The sequence below is a fragment of the Lonchura striata genome, chromosome 15 (assembly GCF_050655825.1).
Source record: "Lonchura striata isolate lonStrDom1 chromosome 15, ASM5065582v1, whole genome shotgun sequence".
Taxonomy (NCBI): domain Eukaryota; kingdom Metazoa; phylum Chordata; class Aves; order Passeriformes; family Estrildidae; genus Lonchura; species Lonchura striata.
This window is the reverse complement of record NC_140717.1, coordinates 12988205-13011034: the sequence shown is the minus strand read 5'-3', so window position 1 is coordinate 13011034 and position 22830 is coordinate 12988205. Positions and strand designations below refer to the sequence as shown.

At 56.0% G+C, this 22830-nt stretch overlaps 1 protein-coding gene across 6 annotated transcripts in view; it reads left to right on the top strand.

Annotated features, from left to right (window-relative positions):
* Positions 1 to 3514: 3514 nt before the first annotated feature.
* Positions 3515 to 22830, top strand: part of RPH3A (rabphilin 3A) — a 31659-nt gene continuing 12343 nt past the window's right edge. For 4 of the 6 annotated variants that reach the window (XM_085593244.1, XM_085593246.1, XM_021544584.4 and 1 more), the window contains exons 1-7: positions 3515 to 3634; positions 11134 to 11303; positions 11698 to 11712; positions 13526 to 13660; positions 21334 to 21463; positions 21644 to 21730; positions 22326 to 22488. In XM_085593244.1, the coding sequence (XP_085449370.1) occupies positions 11227 to 11303; positions 11698 to 11712; positions 13526 to 13660; positions 21334 to 21463; positions 21644 to 21730; positions 22326 to 22488 (607 nt within the window). In that variant the 5' untranslated portion in view covers positions 3515 to 3634; positions 11134 to 11226. Of the gene's footprint in view, positions 3635 to 6056; positions 6206 to 11133; positions 11304 to 11697; positions 11713 to 13525; positions 13661 to 21333; positions 21464 to 21643; positions 21731 to 22325; positions 22489 to 22830 lie in introns of those variants that run through there. The other 2 variants (XM_085593247.1, XM_085593243.1) reach the window with 2 other exon arrangements.

The following is a 22830-nucleotide window of genomic DNA, read 5'->3' as shown; positions in this document are numbered from 1 at the left end:
CTGGTTTATGGATCCTTTCCCATCTTTCTCGTGTTTCCAAGAAGGAAATCCCTCTTAAGCCCTTGGTGGGTGGGATGGGCAGGACACGCCGAGGAGGAGTTAAAGTCCTTGTCACATTCCAGGGAGATCCTGGAGGCAGATCCATCGGGATCTGTGGGAGAAGCAGCTCAGCGATTTACAGGAGTGAAAACGAAGTAAAATAAATGTCAATTAATTGAAATAAATATGTAACAACATCTAAAGTGTTTAGATCTAAAGTATCTAATAACATCTAAAATGTCTAATCATTAATCAGAATGAAATTAGGCAACAGGACTGAGAGTTGTGAGCAAGGTCTCCTCAATCTAAAGTTCCAAATTCTCTCCTGGAAATGAAATACAGCTACATGTTGAGAAAAAAATGAAAAGAACATTGAGCAAGGATCTTCCTTGGAGAAGTGAGAAAAAGGTGTCACGGCGGGCTACCTTTAATGATTTCCTTCTTAAAACAGTAAGGCAGCAAATAGGAGACCTGAGGTCAATGCTTCATTGAGCCTGATGGGATTCGAATTTGTATTTTCTGCCTCCTCAAGACCCACCTTACACTCTTGGCTAAATGGGGGAAAATTTCTGGGTATTCTGGGCCAGAGTGCAGAGGAGAGGGTGATAATCAGCTGTGGGTCTCAGATTCAGTCAAAGAAAGGAACTGAGAGTTTCTAACCAGGCAAAACCTGGGAAAGAGCTGCAGAAGAATGTAAATAATTCTTTATCTCTCTTGTTTTTTACATTGTTTATAGCTAAATTCTATCACTGTGCGTCAAGCACTGTACACCAATGGTTGAGTTGGTGAGTTGTTTTCAGAACCAATGGATTTGATCCTTGTGAAGCTGTGTATAAAAGCGCAGTGTATTTTGAATAAATAGTATTTTAGTGTTACAGCCTTCTGGGTCAGAGTCTCTCTTCATTCCCGCCCTGCCTCGACAGCGACAATCATTCCTTTAAGTCTTGCTGGTGGTCATGAGTTCTGCTTTGTCCTTCTGTAAAGTCCCTGGGCGCTGAGCTGCCATCAGTCCTTTCCATTTGACTCACTGGAGCTGCTCAGGGAGGGCCTCACCTGCTCCTGATCTGTTTTCCCTGCTTTGGAATCAGCAGCAGCAGAGTTATCCAGAGTTTTTGTGGGCCTGAGCTCCGAGAGTTTATCCATTGCCACTGGAACTATTTTCATCTTTCATCATTTTTATATTAATAAATGTATAAATATTACCAATATTATATAAATTAAATTAATAATTTTAATTATTTATTAATAATTAATAAATAATTACTTAATCTATGAATTAAAATTAATATATAAATGAGTAAAAACTAAATATAAAAATGAATATAAAACAGATCTACAAATACAAAATAAATCTATAAATATAAAACAAATATATAAATAAATATATATACATATATAAAAAAACATATACGTGTATATATATAAATATACATATAAGTATAGAAATAAATGTATACATGAATAAGTAAATGACTGTATCAATGAATATAAAAATGACTATATAAATAAATATATAGCCCTCCCTGCTTTGATCTGCTGGAGGATCTGCCAGACTGCCAAACTGTACTTCCAATTCCGCAAAAAAAAAATTCCAACTGGCTCTTTTATTTTCGAAGAGGGGCTAAAAAAATAAAAGGAGAGTGGAAGTGGCAGGGATTTAGAGCAGACAAGCGCAGGTGTTGCTTTGTTTCCTTTATGGAAAGCCACTTTTAGATCTGATTTTCCGACTGATGCTGCTTTTTGTGAATCTCCAAGGAAGGTGTCAGGACAGATCCCTTTGAGAGTCCCTGTGCTGCTCTCTCCGAGTATTTTGCATAAGCGAGGCAATTTTTTTGCTAAATAAAAACAGTTGGGGCTGGAAGAGAAGCAAATGTCCATCGAGGATGCAGCTGATGCTGATCAACACTCAGCCTGCAGCGCTGCCGTGCTTCCCTGGCTGGAGGCAGGGAAAAGCTCCGTCCTTCAAGGGTTTCTCTCTTTGGGGATTTCTCTTGCCATGCCCCCAAAAGCAGGGTTTTCATGGGGGGGTTACTTGCAGAAAAAAAAAAAAAGGGTTACTGGGGAAAAACCTTTTATGGGAAGTGGTGGAATGGAGCTGGAGGAAGGAGGACTTGGCCAGAAGGAGGTCTCGGCGTGGTCCAGGAGGTCCCCGGGGCTGGGAAGGGCTGCCAGGCTGTGGGATCTGCAGGGATCGGGGAGGGGCAGCAGCCCCCACAGCTTTTGGGGGATGCTGCAGGTGGGCAGGGTGTGAGATCCTAAAGTTCATCCCATTCCAACCCTGCCATGGCAGGGACACCTTTCACCGTCCCAGGCTGCTCCAAGCCCTGTCCAGCCTGGCCTTGGGCACTGCCAGGGATCCAGGGGCAGCCACAGCTGCTCTGGGCACCGTGGGCCTCCCAGGGAAGAATTCCTTCCCAAAATCCCAAAATCCCACCCAGCCCTGCCCTCTGGCAGTGGGAGCCATTCCCTGGGTCCTGTCCCTCCATCCCTTGTCCCCAGTCCCTCTCCAGCTCTCCTGGAGCTCCTTTAGGCTCTGCGCTCTCCCTGGAGCCTTCTCTTCTCCAGGAGAACATTCCCAGCTCTCCCAGCCTGGCTCCATCCTTGGGAGCCTCTTTGTGTCCCTCTGGGCTCCCTCCAGCAGCTCCAGGGGCTCCCTGTGCTGGGAGCAGCTCTGCAGGTGGGGTCTCACCTGAGCGGGGAAGAGAGGGATGGGATGGGATAATTAAAATTAAAAAATAAAATAAAATAAAATAAAAATTTAAAAATAAAATAAAATAAAATAAAATAAAAATTTAAAAATAAAATAAAATAAAAATTTAAAAATAAAATAAAATAAAATAAAATAAAATAAAAATTTAAAAATAAAAATTAAATTAAAATAAAATAAAATAAAGTAAAATAAAAATAAAATAAAATAAAAATTTAAAAATAAAATAAAATAAAATAAAATAAAATAAAATAAAATAAAATAAAATAATAAAATAAAATAAAATAGGGATGGAAGATGAGGGTAGGAGAGGGTTGGGGAGGAGAACGAATGGAAAAGACACGGAGAGGGGATGGGCTGGAGGAGAGGACGAGCTCAGGGGGTCCCGCTGTCCCCTCCCCAACCAGGGGCAGAGCCAGAGGGTCCGAGCGGCTGCGCCTGGGAGGGGGCGGCTCCTCGGGGCGCGGAGCGGGGCGGCCCCGGCCGTGTCCCCTCCCGTGTCCCCTCCCGTGTCCCCTCCCGTGTCCCCTCCCCGCGCCGTCCGCAGTGCTGCCACCGGAGCCGCGCAGCGCCAGCGCGGCCGTGCGCGGGGAGCGGCCGCGGGACCCGGCACCCCGAACCCGGCATCCCGAACCCGGCACCCCGAACCCGGCATCCCGAACCCGGCACCCCGAACCCGGCACCCCGAACCCGGCACCCCGAACCCGGCATCCCGAACCCGGCACCCCGAACCCGGCACCCCGAACCCGGCACCCCGAACCCGGCACCCCGAACTCGGCACCCCGAACCCGGCATCCCGAACCCGGCACCCCGAACCCGGCACCCCGAACCCGGCACCCCAACCCGGCACCCCAAACCCGGCACCCCGAACCCGGCACCCCGGCCCAGGTAAGGGGGGATCGGGGGTCCCCCGGGCCGTGGCCGCGGGGCAGCAGCGGCGTGGCGGGGGTGGCTCAGAAGGCGTCGCGGGCTCCGCAGGGACAAAGATCGGGATGCGGCTCTGGGGGTCGGGATGCTCGTCCGGGGGTGCTCCTCGGCCCCGCGCCCCGCTCTGGGCCCGGGGAAAGTCGCGGCATCCCGGGGGTGACACCCCCAGCCCGCGGTGGCGCCCGTGGGTGGCCGGGGGAGCGGGTCCCCGGCAGCGCCCGTGGGTGCGGGTGGGGCGAGGCTCTGGGTGCTGCCGTGCGCGGACAACTTCCAGGCGTGTTGGGATTTGCGGGGCTTGAAGCCCCCAAAATTGTCTCTTTTCCCCGTCGCCGGGGTGTGCTGCGGTGGCACCAAGGCCGAGCCCTTCCCAGAATCCTGGCAGCCAGGGGATGTGGGGAGCGCCCCGGCGCTGCTGCTGGCACATTTTGGGGTGCTCTGCTCCCTGGTAGGGCTCTGCAAGGGCATCGCTGCCCGGCTCAGGGTGGCCCGAGGGCTCTGGCAGGTGCTGCTCGTTCCCCAGGATGGACCAAAGCGATGCGAACGGCAGCAAAAAACCAAAAACCTTTCTGGAGTAACCCGGAACCTCCGGGAGGCAAAACCGCCTCGGGAATCAGGCTGAGGCTGCTGGAAGCTGTCGCTCCCAGGGATGGGTTCTTCAAAAAAAGGCACCTGATTTTATGTCTCTTGCTGGTGTCTTTCTAGCAATTCTGGTTGCAAGCTGGAGCAGCAATTTGTCTTTGTGTGATGATGAACGCTCCTTCGTTTCCCTGCTCGAAGAGCTCTGAGCAAAGGCAGCTGCCCCGGCCGTGCCCCTGCTCTGGGCTCGGGCCGTACCACGCTCCTCCCGGGATCCTGGGAGTGTTTGTGGATCAGCCTGATCCCCCTCGCCGTGAGGTTGCAAGGGGAAAAAAAAAAAAAACCCAAACAAAATAAAACCCCAAAACCAGATAAAGCTTCCAGATAAACACGGCCAGTTGGCTCCAGGGATGCAGAGATGAGAACAGATGAGCCATTTGCTTTAATTACTGGTATCAAAAGCCCAGGCTGCAGCTTAGCCTGAAAATAAATATTGTTAATGTTGTGACACTGGGCTCTATTTGATGATGCATCATTCATCCGGGAGGGATGGAGCGAGCTGCGAGCTGCTGCTGGAGGGCTGACTCAGATCTGCCTCAGGGATTCCGCGGGGCGGGACCGGCCTGGGGCCGTGGGGCTGAGCCCCACTCGCGGCTCCGGGAATTGCTGCCGCAGCCCGCGGCGCCGGGCCGGGCATCCCGCAGGAGGGGAGCGCCGGCTGGGCGCTCCTCGCCCGCAGCAGCCTCGGGCAGCGCCGGGCGATGCGGTGGGAGCTGCTCGCCCGCACCTGCAGGGTGGGAACCCAGCGAACCCCAGCCCCAGCACCGCGCTCGGAGCCGCCGCCTGGCCGCAAACCCCATCCCCTGCTCCAGCTCCGCTTGCTGCCGCTTCCTCCACACGCTTCCCTCTGCGCTGCCCCGGCCCTGCTGGCTGTGCCAAAGGAATTTCATTTTTGGGTGGGGATGCCCCTCTGACAGCCCGGAGCCCGTTGCGGGGCTCCGCGTGGGGTGAAACATTCCCGGCTTTGGAAAGGGCGAGGAAATGCGGGGTCTCGGCATGGCTTCGTGCGCAAGTTTGGGGGGACCTGTCGCGGGGGATGGCAAGGAGCGGGTCCCGGGGCGGTGGCAGCAGCGGGGACCCCCGGGCCGGCTCGCTGGTGGCCCCGGCTCGGTGCCCTCCCGCCGCCCGCAGCGCGGTGACGCTGCCACTGCAGTCGCTGCCAATTAGCGCCGGTGCTAATGAACCGCTCCAGGTGGTCCCAGCCGAGCCCGCAAGGGCCGGGGAGGGAGGAGGGAGGAAGGAAGAGAGGAGGGAAGGAAGAAAGGAAGGAAGGAAGGAAGGAAGGAAGGAAGGAAGGAAGGAAGGAAGGAAGGAAGGAAGGAAGGAAGGAAGGAAGGAAGGAGGAAGGAAGGAAGGAAGGAAAGAAGGAAGGAGGGAAGGAAGGAAGGAGGGAAGGAAGGAAGGAAGGGAGGGAGGAAGGGAGGAAGGAAGGGAGGGAGGGAGGGAGGAAGGGAGGAGGAAGGGAGGAGGAAGGGAGGAAGGAAAGAAGGAAGGAAGGAAAGAAGGAAGGAAGGGAGGAAGGAAGAGAGGAAGGGAGGAAGGGAGGAAGGGAAGGAGGAAGGGAAGAAGGAAAGAAGGAAGGAAGGGAGGAAGGGAAGGAGGAAGGGAGGAAGGAAAGAAGGAAGGAAGGGAGGAAGGAAGAGAGGAAGGGAGGAAGGGAAGGAGGAAGGAAGGAAGGAAGGGGGGAAGAGAAGGAGGAAGGGAGGGAGGGGGCTCTGCTTCCCGAGGCCAGGCTGATGAATTCCGCCGCCTTCCCCAGGCCCGGGAGTGGCTGCGGGTGGGGCTGCACTGCCTGAGGAAGGTTCACGTTCCCTTCTCCAGCCCTGGCAGGTCTGGATGCAGCTCTCGGGATCTGGGGTGCCACTGATGGGGGCACGTCTGGTTCCGTGAAGCCAGGTATGGAGGGGGTGATGGGGAGGAGAGAACTGGGGAAACTGGGAGCCCGGAGTGTCCCAGGCTGGTGCAGACCCTGAGCCGGTGGCCGTGTGCTGCTCTCTGCCCGTGGCCCTGGGGGACAGTCACACTGTGGTGCCGTCCCAGCAGTGGGACCCCTCCCCACAGCCCTGGCGTGGGGGGCCGGCCCTGCGTGGCTCCTCTGCCCCAGCCTGGCGATGCCACCCCCGCTGTTGCTGTGGGGTGACACTTCCACCATCCCTGGGACACCCTGTGGGGACTGTCCCCCTCCCTGGGCAGCCAGCAGGACCTGCCACCTCCCAGCTCACCCGGCTGGTGCTTCCCAGCCTTTTCCCACTGCTGATGTTCCACAGCCGCTGTCGCTGTGCCGGGGTCAGTGCTGGGTCCCTGCTGGAATTCTGGAGCTCTGGCCACCCTCCCTGTCCCTGGCATCCCTGTGCCCGAGCCAGGCAGGGATTTTCCCGTTGCTAAACAGCTCCTGAGGGGCGATGGCAGCACCAGGTGGGCTTGGGGTGTGCTCAGACCTCAGCTGGACCTGCCCCTCCAGCAGCCTGAGTGAGTCGGATACACCCAGGAGTTGGTTATTTATTTATTTAATTTGGGTTTTTTTTGCCATTGTCTTTCCTGTAATTAATCAAGGGGAGTAAATCCTTGTGACAGCATCCTAACAGTGTTTGGTTTGAGAGGGAGCTGCTGGAGGAAATGTCAACGTGCTGCTTAAATAAAATTGACTGAGCTGCTGCTCAGCTGCCTTGGGACAAAGCTTTGTCTGGAGGATGACGGGGAGCTGGGAATTCGAGGGAGTGGAATAAAAGCAGTTTTCCCAGCACCTTGTGGGAATTGAAAGGCAGCAGTGCCATTAGGCAAGCCAAAAGGAATTGGTGTTCCCAAAGGCTCCCGGCGGCTGTGGTGTGGATTTAGCTGGAGGACACTGGAGGCATCGCTTTGCTTTTCCTGTCTGGTCTGTCACTGTCACCTGTGCACTGTGGCTGTCACACTGAGCTTTAATTAACTAATTAGCACCACACCGACCCGGGATGCTGTGGGGTTGCTGTTCCCTGCGAGGGTTCGATGGTGGGGCTGAAGGATGAGGTGACCCCAGGGCTGGCTGGCTCTGGGTCTTTCCCAAAAGCTGCATTCCGTGGGGCAGTTAGGGGTCTGATCCCACACCGTGGCTGGTGGAGGATGGGGGAACACTCAGCGTGTGCTGCCACGGCTGTGTCACCTGCTGCTCCCCCTGGGGCTGTCCCCTGTCCCTTGTCCAGGTGTCCAGGAGGAGCTGCAGCCCCAGCAGCATCCTGCCAGCTGAGCTCTGCCCCATCCCTGCTGCTTTCCAAGGGGAGCTGGGCCGTGGGCTGCTCCCTGAGCACCATCCATGGGGCAGCCTGCCCGATTCTTGCCCGAACTTTCTAAAAGAATTTGCACGTGGGCTGAGCCGAAGGACGGAACGTTGGGATTTGGGGGAGTTGGGGCGTGTGGGACCCTGCGGAGCTGGGCTGCCCTCCTGGCCCTCCCTGTCACCTGCTGATCATCTTGCAGTGCTGCACGGCTGCTCCTGCAGGTATTTGGGGGGATATTTTCCCTTTTTTGCCCCGCTCTGCAGGTAAATCCTGCCTGGAGGCAGAGGACAGTGAGGAGCTGCTGCCTGCCCTACAGCCGTGATGCTGTTCATAGGGAATGGTGCAGGCAAAGTCTTTTTCCTGGGAAGGGACGAGCCTGGATGTGGGGGGTGGGCTCTGTGCCAGGTGTCTGGGTGGGATTTGGAATTCCATGTGCTTTGCAGCCCTTCCTGGGTGCCAGGCATGGAGCAGGGCGGGATCTGGTGCCGATGGACTTGGGAGATGGCTGGAAATGTCTCCAGCAGCTGGGAGGGATTTCCAGCCAAACTTGGTGTTTCGGGATGTGTGCCCTGAGGAGACAATTCCACCCTGGCTCATCCCAGCTTTCGCTCCTCACACTGCTCACCTCGGGGTGGGGGGGCGGTCTCCATGGGTCCTTGTCACCCCAAAATGAGCCCCATCAGGCAATTCCATCCTCATCCCCTATTTTTCCATCCCTGGCTCCAGCTGTGGAGCATAAACCCGCTCCAGTGCCAACGTGCAAACCCCACCATCCCAACAGAGAATCAATTTGGATCCATCCCACTTCCAAACCTCCTGCTTGCTGCTGGCACTCAATAATCTCCCACTTGGCACCAAGGCAGCAGCTGGGCTTGGTTGGTTGGGGTCTGGCTGCTGCTGCGTGTTCCAGGTGAGTGGATGACCCCCAAAATCTGCATTTTTCCACCCGGATTAATCACATCAGGCTTTGTCAATGGAAAAATTACCTCATCATTGGCACTGGCAGGTGGTGAGAGCAGCAGACTTATTCAATATTTAAGAAAGCTGCATTGCAGAGCTCAGGAGGCTGGAGGGAGAAATAGGTTGCCTGTGTCAGTGTCTGCTGCTGGAGACAATCTCTGCAGGCATCGGCTGGCAAGCGTGGAGCTCGCTGGAAAAACCTCACCCTTAACCCTGGGAGCTTGGAAAAGATGGAATTTTCTCTCTTCTGCCCTGCTTTGCCATTCCCAGCTGGCTCGAGGGGCAGCCCTCCGTGCTGGGCTCCCTGCAGGCGTCCAGCCGTGGGGTGGGACGGGCTCATTCCATGGGCATCCCTCTGCCTTTCCAGCCCTCCCACGGCTGCTGGAGGTTGGATGGGACCTGCTGACTCCTGCCACGGCACCTGCCAGATTTTGGGTGCTGGAGGTGGGCCCGGCAGCCGGCGGCTCCGCGCGAGGCATCCACGGGAGGCGTTCAATCCCGTTTTATTGAAGCCTGACCGAGCCCACGGGCTCCGTGGCACACAAGTCGCGGAGCAGCGGGATTGGAGTCATGTGGCCCTTCCTCAAGGCCAGAAATGAAGACCTCCCTGCTATTCCTGGCTCTGCCCGGGACGTGCCGCGCCGGCGCCGGCGGGAGCTGCCAGCATCCCTCGGAAAACCTCGGGATGAGACAGCTCCTCGCATCCCCACCCACACCAGGGCAGCAGATCCGGCACCCTTCGGGCTCAGCCAGACCCTGGCACCCTCCTAGGCTGGGATATTTCCATTTCATTAAGGAAACGCTGCTGCATCCCATCGATCCCCGCTGGGATGGCCACATCCTGCTGCTCGGGAGGCAGGATTTGGCAGAGAGGGGGGGAAGAGCCACCCCTGAGCTGTTATTTTGTTCTTTCCCATGCGCTGAAAACGCTGGAAGAAGCATTAGGGCAAGCGGGGGTAGTTGCTGGAAGTAATGCAAAGTAGATTTTCCAAATCTATTATTTATAGGTGGAGAAAGGGGTTGTGTATTCCTCCAGGAGCTCCATCCACACCAAGTGGAACGGAACGCTCGTGGCCTCGCTCTTATTAGCACAAAGTTCCAGCTGGACAAAAGAGTTTTCCTCCCTGATCCCTTTTTGCTGGGAAAAACCAAGGATTTCCCCCTCTTTCCCCCAGCTGCAGGGTCGGGGTGACATTCCTGGACGTCCCTGCCCCATGTGGCCTTGGGACAGTCGCTGACCCACCTGCCTGTCCCCAAAAAGGGGTGGTGGCATCGTGGTGCTGCCCGAGCTCCCTGTTCCATCTGTGCCCACCCCAGGACCCCGCGGGACGTTTCATTCCCAGCGGGAATTCCGCGCTGCACTGCGGGTTGTGGAGGTGGCGGTGGGGGGGACAGAAATGAACAATTTGCTTCGTTAAGTGACCTTGTTAATCAGAGCCTTCTGCTCTGGCTCGGGAACAGGCGCTGCGTGAACCAGCAGAGCACTAATTACCCACGTGCTTCCCTTCTCCTGCTTTTCCAAAAATACTTCTTCACATCCCCGAGTTTTCCGTGAAGCCAAGGTGAGCCTCGAGCCTCCACAGCTCCTCAGGGAGTGATGTGCAAAAAAACCCCTGCAGAGCATTTTTCCCCTTCTTTTTTTGGGAAAGTTGGGTGTTTTTTCCTGCCGTGGAGCTGGGCATTTCGGAGTTGTGCAAGCTCCCGTTTTCCATCATTTCCTTGGTATAATCTCCCCAGTTTCTCTGCTGGAGTTTTGCTGGAGTTGCTTCGTGCCCTACAGAGGTTCATTTACCAGTTTGGGCAGAGGTCTGGTCCTGCTGGGATGCTGATTTTGGGAGTTGGTGGGATGAACTGAGAGGTCCCTTCCAGGCAGGGAGGAATCCAGGGCAGGTGAATGATCCATGGGCTGGGAGCATCCTTCTTCTCCATGGCTGGGCTCTGTAGAGAGTTTTTTGTTAATTTTTTTAGCTCTGCTGCAGGCAAATCTATCAAATCCTGGTTTTCCCTCAGAAGAGGTGACGGATGAATGGATCCATCCATCCCCATCTCCCTGCAGTGAGTAGGAGCAGCAGGTGGAGGGGCAAAACCCTTCCAAAAATGAGACTAAAGCAGCAATCAGGCTGTGGATTTGGTGTCCATTGAGGTTTTAATGAGAAGGGTTTGAAGAACCCTGTCTGGATGAACCTTTGGAGAGGAGTGCACAGATCCTCCTTTTGGAGTCCTGGTGCTGCGTTTTCCCTCCTGGATCCACTTGGCAAAAACCTCAGTAAACCAAAAAGAGAAAGGAGGAGTTTTTTTGTTTTCCAGAGGGAATGTGGTGTGGGAGAGGACAGCGAGGCATGCTGGAATTTGGGGGGGAAGTTTCCTTGTTTGCAGCTCTTTCTCTGGAATTGATCCCCCTCTTCCCATCCGGCTCTGAAGCCTCCTAATTAATGTGAGGTTGGCGATTCATTAATTCCATCCAGGCTGTGCTGCCCTCATGGGAAGGAGGTGACTGGAGGCTCCTGCATCTCGATACCCAGACTAAAGTGCCATTCCTGCTCCAAACCCTCTTACAATCCCACAAACCGTGATTTTTAGGGATTTTGTTGGTTTTTTTTTCCCCTGCAGCCTGGCTGGACCTGGGAGCAGAGCGGTGGGGTCCCGTTGGTGACGCCCAGCGGGGCTCTGCTGTCCCCAGACTCGAGGCCGGCGTGGCCGGCGATGACCGACGCGGTGCTGGGCGGCTCCTCCGACCGGTGGATGTGCCCCAGTGACAGGACCATGTCCCTCCGAGCCAGGTGACAGCAGGGCACAGGGACAGCCCCACGGCGGGTGGTGACACCGCTTCTTCCCGTGGGGACACCAGGAATTGGTTTGGTGTTGTTGCACGGGGACATTTGGGTGTTCTGCTCCTCAAGGCCCTGAGCGAGGTGGTGGGACGGAGCAGGGACCTGGTGCTGTCCCTCTGTCCTGTCACCCTGCAAGGGGATGTCACATCCACTCTGGAGCACATCTCCAGCCTGGATTTGGTGCCTGGAGGTCTGGAATCGCTCTTTGGGGGTGGTGGAGCTCCACGGGGAGGGACAAAGAGTTGGGGACTGTCACCCTGAGGTGGGAGGTGTCACTGGCTGGGCTCTCCTCATCTCTGCTCTCACCTAATCCTCATTCCCTCTCTTTCCCTGTGCTTCCCAGCAGTGAGAAGGAGCAGTAAGTATTTCTTATTTTCCTCTTATTCCTCTTTTCCTGCTGCTTTAATGGTCTGGGAACAGGAAAAAAAACTGGGTTTGGAGGCAAAAAAAATTCAGTTTGGGAAGTGTCACGCAGGGTTTTCGTGAACTTAAGGCTCAAGACCATGTGGGTCTGTTCAACCCAGAGGGGAAAAGAGCCAGGAAAGGTCTTTGGATGAGCAGGAAGGTGAGGAATGTTAGTTTTTTGCACCCCTGAGTGGCAGACGTCACCCTGTCACCAGGTTAGTGCTGCCTGACACCCAGGCTGGGCGAGAGGATCTTTGGGAATGATGTTAGAGGGACAAACATTCCCATGTTTGGAGAAACGTTCCAAAAAAAAAAAAAGCCACCCACTCCCACACCACCAGCTCGGTCTCACAGCTGCCAGGCAGACCTGGTGCTCCAGGGTGCCAAAGGAAACGTGCAAATAATGGGAATGGGTCTAAAAAGGACTTTTCCCTCTGTGTGAAACCAATATTTCCATCTGAAACTCCCTAAAAACGGAGAACTCCCAACTGTGGGTGGCAGGGGTCATTGCAGGCTGGATGGGGTCTGGAGGATGGGGAGATGGGCTGGGTTTGGGGTCTGGAGGATGGGGTGGTGGGTTTAGAGGATGTGGAGGTGGGCTGGGTTTGGAGGATGGGGAGGTGGGCTGGGTTTGGGGTCTGGAGGATGGGGTGGTGGGTTTAGAGGATGGGGAGGTGGGCTGGGTTTGGAGGATGGGGAGGTGGGCTGGGTTTGGGGTCTGGAGGATGGGGTGGTGGGTTTGGGGTCTAGAGGATGTGGAGGTGGGCTGGGTTTGGGGTTTGGGAATCGGTGCCAGGGCACAGCCAGGGGTGGGAATGGATCCGTGGCTGGGTCCATGGCTGGATCCATGGCTGGATCCGTGGCTGGGTCCATGGCTGGATCCGTGGCTGGATCCGTGGCTGGATCCATGGCTGGGTCCATGACTGGGTCCATGGCTGGATCCGTGGCTGGGTCCATGGCTGGGTCCATGACTGGGTCCATGGCTGGATCCGTGGCTGGGTCCATGGCTGGATCCGTTGCTGGATCCGTGGCTGGATCCAGGCTGGGTCCATGGCTGGATCCATGGCTGGATCCATGGCTGGATCCATGGCTGGATCCATGGCTGGATCCGTTGCTGGATCCGTTGCTGGGTCCATGGCTGGATCCATGGCTGGGTCCATGGCTGGGTCCATGGCTGGGTCCGTGGCTGGGTCCATGGCTGGGTCCATGGCTGGGTCCGTGGCTGGGTCCATGGCTGGGTCCATGGCTGGGTCCGTGGCTGGATCCGTGGCTGGATCCGTGGCTGGATCCGTGGCTGGATCCGTGGCTGGATCAATGGCTGGGTCCATGGCTGGATCCGTGGCTGGATCCGTGGCTGGATCCAGGCTGGGTCCATGGCTGGATCCGTGGCTGGATCCGTGGCTGGATCTGTTGCTGGATCCGTGGCTGGATCCGTGGCTGGATCAATGGCTGGGTCCATGGCTGGATCCGTGGCTGGATCCGTGGCTGGATCCAGGCTGGGTCCATGGCTGGATCCGTGGCTGGATCCGTGGCTGGATCTGTTGCTGGGTCCATGGCTGGATCCGTGGCTGGATCCAGGCTGGGTCCGTGGCTGGATCCGTGGCTGGATCCAGGCTGGGTCCATGGCTGGATCCGTGGCTGGGTCCGTTGCTGGATCCGTGGCTGGATCCGTGGCTGGATCCGTGGCTGGATCTGTTGCTGGATCCGTTGCTGGGTCTGTTGCTGGATCCAGGCTGGGTCCGTGGCTGATCCCGCTGTGCCCGCAGGCTCCCGGCGGGCTGGGCAGCGCAGCCCGAGCGGCAGCGCAAGGGCGAGGAGCTGACGGACGAGGAGAAGGAAATCATCAACCGGGTGATCGCCCGCGCCGAGAAGATGGAGGAGATGGAGCAGGAGCGCATCGGGTAAGGCGGGCTGGGGACACCGAGGGACACGGCGGGGACACAGGGACCCCGGGGCCGCGCAGGAGCCTCTGCTTGGCTGCTTTCCCCTGCACTGCGGTGCTCCTCCCGAAAGGAGCCTGCGGGGGAGCCTTGGGCCCCGGCCAGGAGGAACCTGCGCGCCGGGGAGGGAGGGAGCGGCTCCGGGTGCCCGGGGGGGCTGGAGCCTTCTGCTCTCACCCCAGGTGGGTTTATTTCCGTGGAAAAGGGATCCTTGATAGCAGCTCACTGCTTGCCCAGTGCTGAGCCAGAGCACCGAGGAGTTTGGTGCTGTTCTGGCAGAGCGGTTGGAGAGGTGATGGATCCACCCCGGGGTTCATCCCACTCTGGAAGGAGCCGCGGGAGGCTCAGGAGGGCTGAGTGATGCTCAGGTTTGCCAGGCTGGCATCGGGCAGGGAGGCAGCAGTGCTGGCTGCCCCTCGGTTGGCCAGGCTGCTTTAGGGAGCCACTCCTGCAAAGCCTGATTTTCTGGGATTTTGTGGGGATTTATCTATTCCTGGGGTCCCCCGAGCTGCTGGTACCTCATTTTTCACCAGGGGCATTCCCGGTGCCCGTGCCGAGGATGAGGAGTGCCCGTGTTGCCTTTCCTGACAGGTGAAACGAGCTAAGGCCGGGACATCCATCCCCTTGCTCTGCTGGGAATGCTTTTCCAGAGGGGATCTCCATGTTCCCGTTGGGATCACGCCTCTTTTCCTGACAGAGGAGCAGCTTCTTCTCACTGAGTTTAAGCATCCACCGCTCCTTTTTTGTTCCTAGCAGGCAAAATACTCAGCCCTGCTTTGGGGAGTGCCAAATTCCCTCTCAGAGCTCAGGGACAGTTTGCTGTCCCTTAAATATTGGGGTGCTCTGGCTGTGGAGATGTGCTGGATTTGTTCCCTAGATTTGTTCCCTCCCTTAAATATTGGGGTGCTCTGGCTGTGGTGAAGTGCTGGATTTATTCCCTGGATTTATTCCCTCCCTTAAATATTGGGGTGCTCTGGCCGTGGAGAAGTGCTAGATTTATTCTCTCCTTTAAATATTGGGGTGCTCTGGCCGTGGAGAAGTGATGGATTTATTCCCTCGATTTATTCCCTGTCTTAAATATTGGGGTGCTCTGGCCGTGGAGGAGTGCTGGTTTTATTCCTCTCCCTAAAATATTGGGGTGCTCTGGCCGTGGAGAAGTGCTGGTTTTATTCCTCTCCCTAAAATATTGGGGTGCTCTGGCCGTGGAGGAGTGCTGGATTTATTCCCTCCCTTAAATATTGGGGTGATCTGGCCGTGGAGAAGTGCTGGTTTTATTCGTCTCTCTAAAATATTGGGGTGCTCTGGCCGTGGAGAAGTGCTGGATTTATTCCCTGGATTTAATCCCTCCCTTAAATATTGGGGTGCTCTGGCCGTGGAGGAGTGCCGGATTTATCCCCTCGTTTTTCAGAGATCCTCGCTGGGATTTTCGCATGCTGGGCGGGTTTTGCCCCTCCAGGGGCTGCTCCCCACCCCGGGCTCGGCTCCTGCCCCAGGGATGCGCTGCTCCCTCCGGCCGGAGCTGCCTCCGGCCTCTGGCATCACTTTTCCACGGCGCAGCGCTTCCCTGCCGCGGTTTTTGGCAGGAGCTCCCTCCGAGCGGCGATTCACGCCCGAGCAGAGCTCACGAACCGCGTTTCCCTTTTTACAGCTAACAATTCCTCCCCGACGCGAGATGCTCCTTGGACGAGCCGTAAATCATCTCGGGGAGAGATTGCGTTTTGTGCAGCTGTTTTCCAACTCTTCCCTTTCTCCGCCGAGCCGGAGGAGGTGTGCTCATCCTCATTCATGAAAAGCCGGGAATTCTGGCGGATGTGCGGCCGATTCCCCCCCTGGAGGAGGCGCAGGGAGCCGTGCCAGCCCCTTTGTGTTTGTTGGCTTGCACGACAAGAGCTGTGGGATGTTCAGCCCCGGGAATGTGGGACAGCGGCTGGATCAGCCTCCGCTCGGGAGAGGCTCGGGTGTTATCCAGGATCGCTGCTTCTAGTACAAAAATAATCCGGTTTTGCCAGGCTGGCCTCTGGCAGGGAGGCAGCGGTGCTGGCTGGCCTTCAGCTGGCCAGGCTGCTTTGGGGAGCTGCTCATGGAAAGCCTGATTTTCTGGGATTTTTCTGGGATTTTTAAAAATTCCTGTAAAGGGAAAAATAAATCCATTAAAAGTCACCCAGAAAAGGTGTGGCTGCACCATTCCTGGAAGTATCCAAGGTGGTATTGGAGCAACCTGGGATAGTGGGAGGTGTCCCAGCCCAATGCAGGGGCTCTTTTCCAGCCCAAACCATTCTATTCCTCCATGAAAACGCTGCTTTTGGTTAATACAAGGAATAGCTGACACAGAGTGAGAGACTCTATAGGGGGAATATGTGGTGAATGCTTGGAATTTGCCTCAATAAGTGGAGGTGTTTGAGGGATTCATTTGAGGAACCCTGAATCCCACCACCAGGGCTGTGGATGAACCTCCTCAAGCCTCAAATCCTTCCCAATTTTTGTCTCCTGTATCCTCCATCCCACCGGCCCCTTGTCTCGAGGACAAACGGACGCCTCTTGTGGAGCTGTTGTCTGTGGAACTGGACTGGGTGTCAAACCCAGCTCAGGGCTCAGCCTGTGCAGGAGTATTTTTAGCTGTGAGGGGGGATGGAGCCTGTGGGATGTGTGAGCTGGATGCTGATGAGGGTTTCAGGACAGGGACATTCGGCGTGGGGGGATTTTGTTGTCTCGCGGCGCTGAGGAGGACGAGGGGAGCTGGAATCACCTCGGACATGGCACAGCAGGAGCTGCTGGGGATCATCCTTCGGGATGAGGGACACGGGGCTGGAAATTTTAGGGAAAAGGGATTATCCCTGTGGGCAGGGATGGAGCTGTTCTTGTCCTGTCTCGCTCTGTGTGGTGGCTCTGGTGGCACTCTGGTGCTATTCCAGCTGCAATCCGTGAGGATCCTGTTTTCCAGCTGCCACAGGAGCACCTGCAGGCACTAATTGACTCCGTTCTGCATCTCTAATTGGGGGCCATCAATAACCCAGCCGGGCTGCTCCGCTGCCTAATGAGTTCCAGCACGCTCCTGGCACCGAGGGGAAGATCTGAAACCATCCCAAGGTGGAAATGGATATTTCTGGAGAGCACGGAGCTGCCTCTCCCAGAGGGAAGGTGACAGCTGGCTCCTGCCTCTGCCCATGGCCCTGTGTCCCCCTGGGTCCCAGCTCTGCTCCAGGAGGAGCAGCTCTGCAGCAGGATTGGATTTGAATTCGGCTGCTCGTGGCTGCGATGGCACAGGGATAACGCAGGAGCAGATGGAAGCCCCTGGGGATTAAATCATTAACCTCAGTGGCAGGGGAGCTGTCTGGGGACCACAGCCTGGCATCTTCATCCCCGTGTGCAGACAGCACAACAACAAAATTCAGGCTCCAGGCAGGGCAGGGAAGTTACCGGAGGCAGCCGGGAGCATCTCCTGGGATGCCAATTTCTGGAGGAGAAGAGGTTCAGTCATCAGCAGGGACAGCTTGTGCTGCTTGAGATTTTGTGGGAGTTTGGTTGAGCTTTCCCCTCCAAAAAAACCCCTCCTCTCTTATTTCCAAGCCTGCGAAAATTCCCAGCACATTCAGCAAGCACCTGGATGAGCATGGGATGGGACACTTGGAAAAACTCGGAGTTTTCCCTCTGTGGGTGAGGGCTCAGCCTGGAAAAGCCCCAGCGGTGTTTTACCTTTAGCTCCCTGCCCACTTGGAGGGGAGTCAAAGTGCTTCTCACTTCTCATCCCAATTTTAATTGTGTTTCCCTTAATCTGGAGCTTGGCTGCTTTTCTTGTCCCTTTTCCTCCAGGAAAATGAGCCTTAATTTAATATTCAGCCCTTTAAAGCTCACGATTTCCCCACGGAGAAGAGGCTGGGCTTCATTCTGGAGGCTCTTGGTGACCTCCTTTGTGTTTCACTGGAATTTTTTCACCATGGATGTGGTGGCTGAGCCCATCCCTGCACGGCACTGGGGATGGATCTCAGTGGCCTGGATCAGGTCCTTCTCCCACCCTTTTTTGCTGCATTAAAAGCCCTCCCTGCCACAATTTAAAGCCCATTAAGGACATCTTGGCCATTCATTTCTGCAGTTCTGATGAATATTTAAACACAGCAAACTCCTGCTCTGTTGTTAAATCTCATTTCCTGGGATTATCGGCTCATTCTGGTCACTCTGTCCCTCTTTCCATCCCTCTTCTCCTGCTGCAATGCTGAAAGTTCCATGGAATAATCATCGAGGTGGGAAAAGGCTTCTAAAATCATGGAATCCAACCCTAAACCCAGCTCTGCCCAAGCCAGCACCGTTCTGTCCCATCCAGGACTGAAGCCAAGGCCATCCCTCATCCCTGTGGGGTTTTTTTTCCTGCCACAGCCCGTGGGAAATGTTGGGATGAGGATTTCTCCCCATCCCCGGGGCTGTCCCCGAGGGCCGGGCTGAGCCAGCTCCCTGCCACCACTCAGTCCTGGATTTTTATTCCCCAATTTGAACAGCTGGAAGGATATTTCCTGGGGAGTTGAAGTGCAGATAATGAGGAGGAAGATGCTGCTGGAGCCGTGGAAGGGAGAGGGACGAGCTGGAGGCTAGTTATGTGCAATAAAAGTGAGGAGGGAATGATATCCAGCGGAGAGAAAAGCTTTTAGGAAGGCAGAAATCCCATTCCTGGTGAGGGCAGGGCTTCCCTGGGTTATTAATGGGATGGGTTTGGAGCTGGAAACAAACCTGGCCTTTTTTCTCCCACTTGATGCCTTTATCAAGAGATTCTCAGCCCTGGGGTCTGGGCACAACCCCTCCTTTCTTCCTGCCAGGTTCACACCAGGGTTTTAAATTGAAATTTTTCTACAGTTCTCTCCCAGAAGCATTTGAGTCATGGGGGAGGAAAAAAACAAAAAAAAAGAAAAGCCCTTTTTTCCCTCTTGAATGGCTGTTTTAATTAGGGAAATGTACTTGGCTTGCCAGTGGTGCCACAGGTGTGTCCTGGCTGCTGAGCCCTTCCAGTGGTTCAAAAATCCCACTTAAGGAGCAGCTCGTGGTAAATGAGAGCCTGGGAGAGATTTTTTGCAGCTAAATAATGAATCTCTTGAAATGCAAAGGCTTTTTCCTCTTTTTTGTTGGTTTGGTTTTTTTTTTCCCCTCCCTTTGATTGTGCCATTTGTTCCAGTTTCTATAATCAGTTTGTTTGGGCTTGCAGATTTCCAACTGGAAGCTGCTTTGCTTGGAGCTCCTGCAGCTCAGCAGGAGGAACTGCAGGAGATGTGGGGTTTGTCCATGAATAAAAGAGGTTTCTTTTCCCCCAAAATGTTCCCCCTTGCTGAGCTGGGGGATGATAAAAGCTGGATGTTGCGGGGATCATGCATTCCATGGGATGTGGGCTGGGGTTAATTGCTTTGAAACAACACTTGGGGAGCAGCCAGAATCCAGGTTTTAATTGGAATTGCTGGCTGGGTGTTTGTGGGGTGATGCAGCTCTGCTGGAGTCTCTGGGATTTCTGTGTTTGCCACAGGCTCTGGAGCTTGGGAAGGCACCAGGGCTGGAGGGTGGCTCCAGAGCTGGGTTATTCTCTAGAGAGGAACCACCCATGGATGTGAAGGGCAGGGATGGACCACGGCACCTCTCACGTAAATCCCAGAATGGTTTGGCTTGGAATGACCTCAAATCTCCTCTCATTCCGTGGGCAGGGACACATTCCAGCAGCCCAGGTTGCTCCAAGCCCCATCCCACACTGGGGCAGGGAGCTGGGCTGGCAGGGAGCTTCTCCCTGAAGCGGGAGAGCACAAAACCCCCTGGCTGTGCTTCTGGGGATGCTTTTTTGTCAGCACGAGGATGACAACCAGCCTTGCTGCTTTTCGAGCTCCTGGTGCTGGCAGGAACTCCTGAACTCTTCCCATCTGCTGTCTGGTGACACCAGGGCTGTGAAAACAGAGCCTTGTCCCCTCTGCTGGCTCTGTCTGCCTCTGCTGCTGCCCACCCAGCCCAGCGTCCAGCTGGGAGCAGGCTGCAGGTTCAGCTGCAAGAGGCAGGAGGCAGCTCCACAGCAGAGCCCAGCAGGATTGACCCCGCCTGGGGAGCGGTGGGAGATTCCTGGCTGGGTTTTGGCAGAGCTGTTAACGTGGATTTGGTTGGATAATTTGTGGGATTATGGATCACATCTCTGCAGGTTCAGCTGCAAGAGGCAGGAGGCAGCTCCACAGCAGAGCCCAGCAGGATTGACCCCGCCTGGGGAGCGGTGGGAGATTCCTGGCTGGGTTTTGGCAGAGCTGTTAACGTGGATTTGGTTGGATAATTTGTGGGATTATGGATCCACATCTCTGAGCGTGGCTGGGTTTGGTGGCTTTGAGACGCTCCTGTTGGCTGCAGGGAGAGCTTTTTGAGATGCGATCGCCTGCACGCCCTAAAATGCTTCATTTTGGGAAGAAATTCCTCCCTGGGAGGGTGGTGAGGCCCTGGCACAGGTTGCCCATCCCTGGAAGTGTCCAAGGCCAGGCTGGAACTGCCTGATGTGGTGGGAGGTGTCCCTGCCTGTGGCAGAGGTGGAACCGGATGATTTTAAGGTTCCTCCAAACCAAAACCATTCCATCTCATACAATTTCCCCTCCTCGTGCTGCTGCTCCTTTCTTCAACTTTTCCCCACAGAGCCTATGGAATTCTGGCCCTCCAACCCCAACCCTGGAGGCATTTTGTGTGCAGGGAACCTGTGGATGGTTTTTGAGCATTTCAGAGGCCCTGGCAGCCGAGTCACCACAAATCTGAAGCCGTCACCACTCATGGGAAAACAGCTTTTCCACACCCGCTGTGCTTTTATTCCACCACAGCTCTGTCAGATTTGGGTCAGGCTGCCACGGGGGGCTGCTCTCTCCGGTGGGCTTGGGTCTCCTCCTCCCTTTCTTCATTCCTTCCTCACTGAATGACATAAATAATGCAGTTTTTTTTCCCCTCGCCGGGCTATTTTTAGGGCCAGGATTCTGGGTTAGCCGAGCGCACGACGCCAGCTCCCGGCTGCTCGGAGGCGGCTCCTTCCTGCCTTCCAAACTCCTTCAGCCAATGCTGCCTTTCCTAAACTTCTGCTTTTTGGGCGTTTTTTTACCTTTGCAGGAACCAGGTGTGTTTTCACAGCCTGATCTTCAGCGGGCTTTCATTTCACTGCGAGAATTTCCGTCAAATATATACAACGTTCTTCCTCAAACAATAAGAAAATTAATCAGTTCATTAATTCAGTCCTCATTAGAAGCCTTCCAGGGTCTCCTCCTTCAGCTCTTCGTGGGCAGCTGCTGGGGCTGGGTGGAAAGGTTTCTGTTTAGGGGCAAAGCTGCTGCCTTGGATGGATTTTCCATGTCCGTGGAGCTGGGGCTGGTGTCACCTCTCTGACAGCATCCCTGCGAGTCGATATTGTGCCATATAAACCTGCTGGAATCTCATTTCCCGCTGGGATGTGCTTTTGTCCCATAGCTGGGAAGGGAGATGCTCCGTGGGGAGCGACACCTGCAAAAGGAACAACCGGACCAAAGGCAGCGGCCGAGCGGGTCCTGCCTCCGTATCCCGCCCTTTTCCTGGCATTCCCAGCATCCCTGGCATCCCTGGCATCCCTGGCATTCCCTGGCATCCCTGGCATTCCCTGACATCCCCGTGCCCTCTCGCAGGCGCCTGATGACCCGGCTGGAGGACATGCGCCGCAGCGTGCTGGGGGACGGCGTCAACCGCTGCATCCTCTGCGGGGAGCAGCTGGGGACGAGGGGCTCCGCCTGTGTCGTCTGCGAGGACTGCAAGAAGGTGAGACCCCTCCCCCGAGCCCCAGACCCCCCCCCAGCCCGGGGCCACCGCGGATTTTGGGTGCCCGAATAGCCCGGCACCCCCGGAGTCGCTGGTGGCTGTGCGGGCAAAGCTCCGGCGGCTGGCGTTGGGGACATCCCGGTGGCACGGGTGGCACTCAGATCTCTGTTTTGCCCGCAGAATGTGTGCACCAAGTGCGGGGTGCAGACCACCAACAACCGGCCCCAGGCCATCTGGCTCTGCAAGATCTGCAGCGAGCAGCGGGAGGTGTGTGTGGCCTCTGTCCCCTCTGTCCCCTCTGTCCCTGCAGTCCCCTCTGTCCCCTCTGTCCCCTCTGTCCCTGCAGTCCCCTCTGTCCCCCCTGTCCCCTCTGTCCCCCCTGTCCCCGCTGTCCTCTCTGTACCCCCTGTCCCCTCTGTCCCCTCTGTCCCCCCTGTCCCCTCTGTCCCCTCTGTCCCCTCTGTCCCTGCTGTCCCCGCTGTCCCCTCTGTACCCCCTGTCCCCTCTGTCCCCTCTGTCCCCTCTGTCCCCCCTGTCCCCCCTGTCCCCACCCCACAGCTCCCAGACGGGACCGACTCACCCTCCCAGGGGCCTCCAGCCTCGCCCAGTGGCTGTTTGAGCCTGGTTCTTACAGGGTGGTTTTGTTTTCCATACAAAATAACGTTTTATGTCATGAAAACAGAGCTTTGGGGGTCCAAAGGTTGTGGGCAGAGATTGGCTGCTGCAGCATGAGCTGGGGGGAGCTAATTGATTTAATTGATTCATTAATTAGCGGGGTGGGCTGCAGGGCGCGGATGTGGGGGTCGCACCGCGGTGGCACGGGCGGGATGAAGCCCTGAGAGGTCCGGCCCTGCTCCCGCAGGTGTGGAAACGCTCCGGCGCCTGGTTCTTCAAGGGTTTGCCCAAGCAGATGCTGCCGCAGCCCATGCCCGTCAGCAAGAAGGGACCCCAAACCCCGAGCGAGCCCCGCCCGGCCGAGCCACCCACCCCGGACCCCAAAGTCCCCTCCCGGGCACCCAGCCGAGGTAGGTGACAGCGGGTGCTGCTCCCCCAGCGCCGCCAGCGAGGCTCTGGGGCTCCTTCCCCTCCTCGGCAAGGAAAAATTCGGGGGGAAAAGCATCCAGAGCAGTCGTGTGGCTGCTGCCTGTGTCCTAAAGGCGCTGGCAATGGGGCCTGGAGATGTTTCGTCCAGGAGTCCCCGGTGGGGATGGATGGGGCTGCAGGACGACCTGGAACAAAGCAGCCCCGGGTGGGGATCGGCTGAGAGCCTGGGCAGTGCCTGGGTAGGGATGCGGTGATGGGGAAGCCTTGGAAAAAATAGGGATAAAATAGGGATAAATAGGGATAAATCAATAAGAAAATCCGGG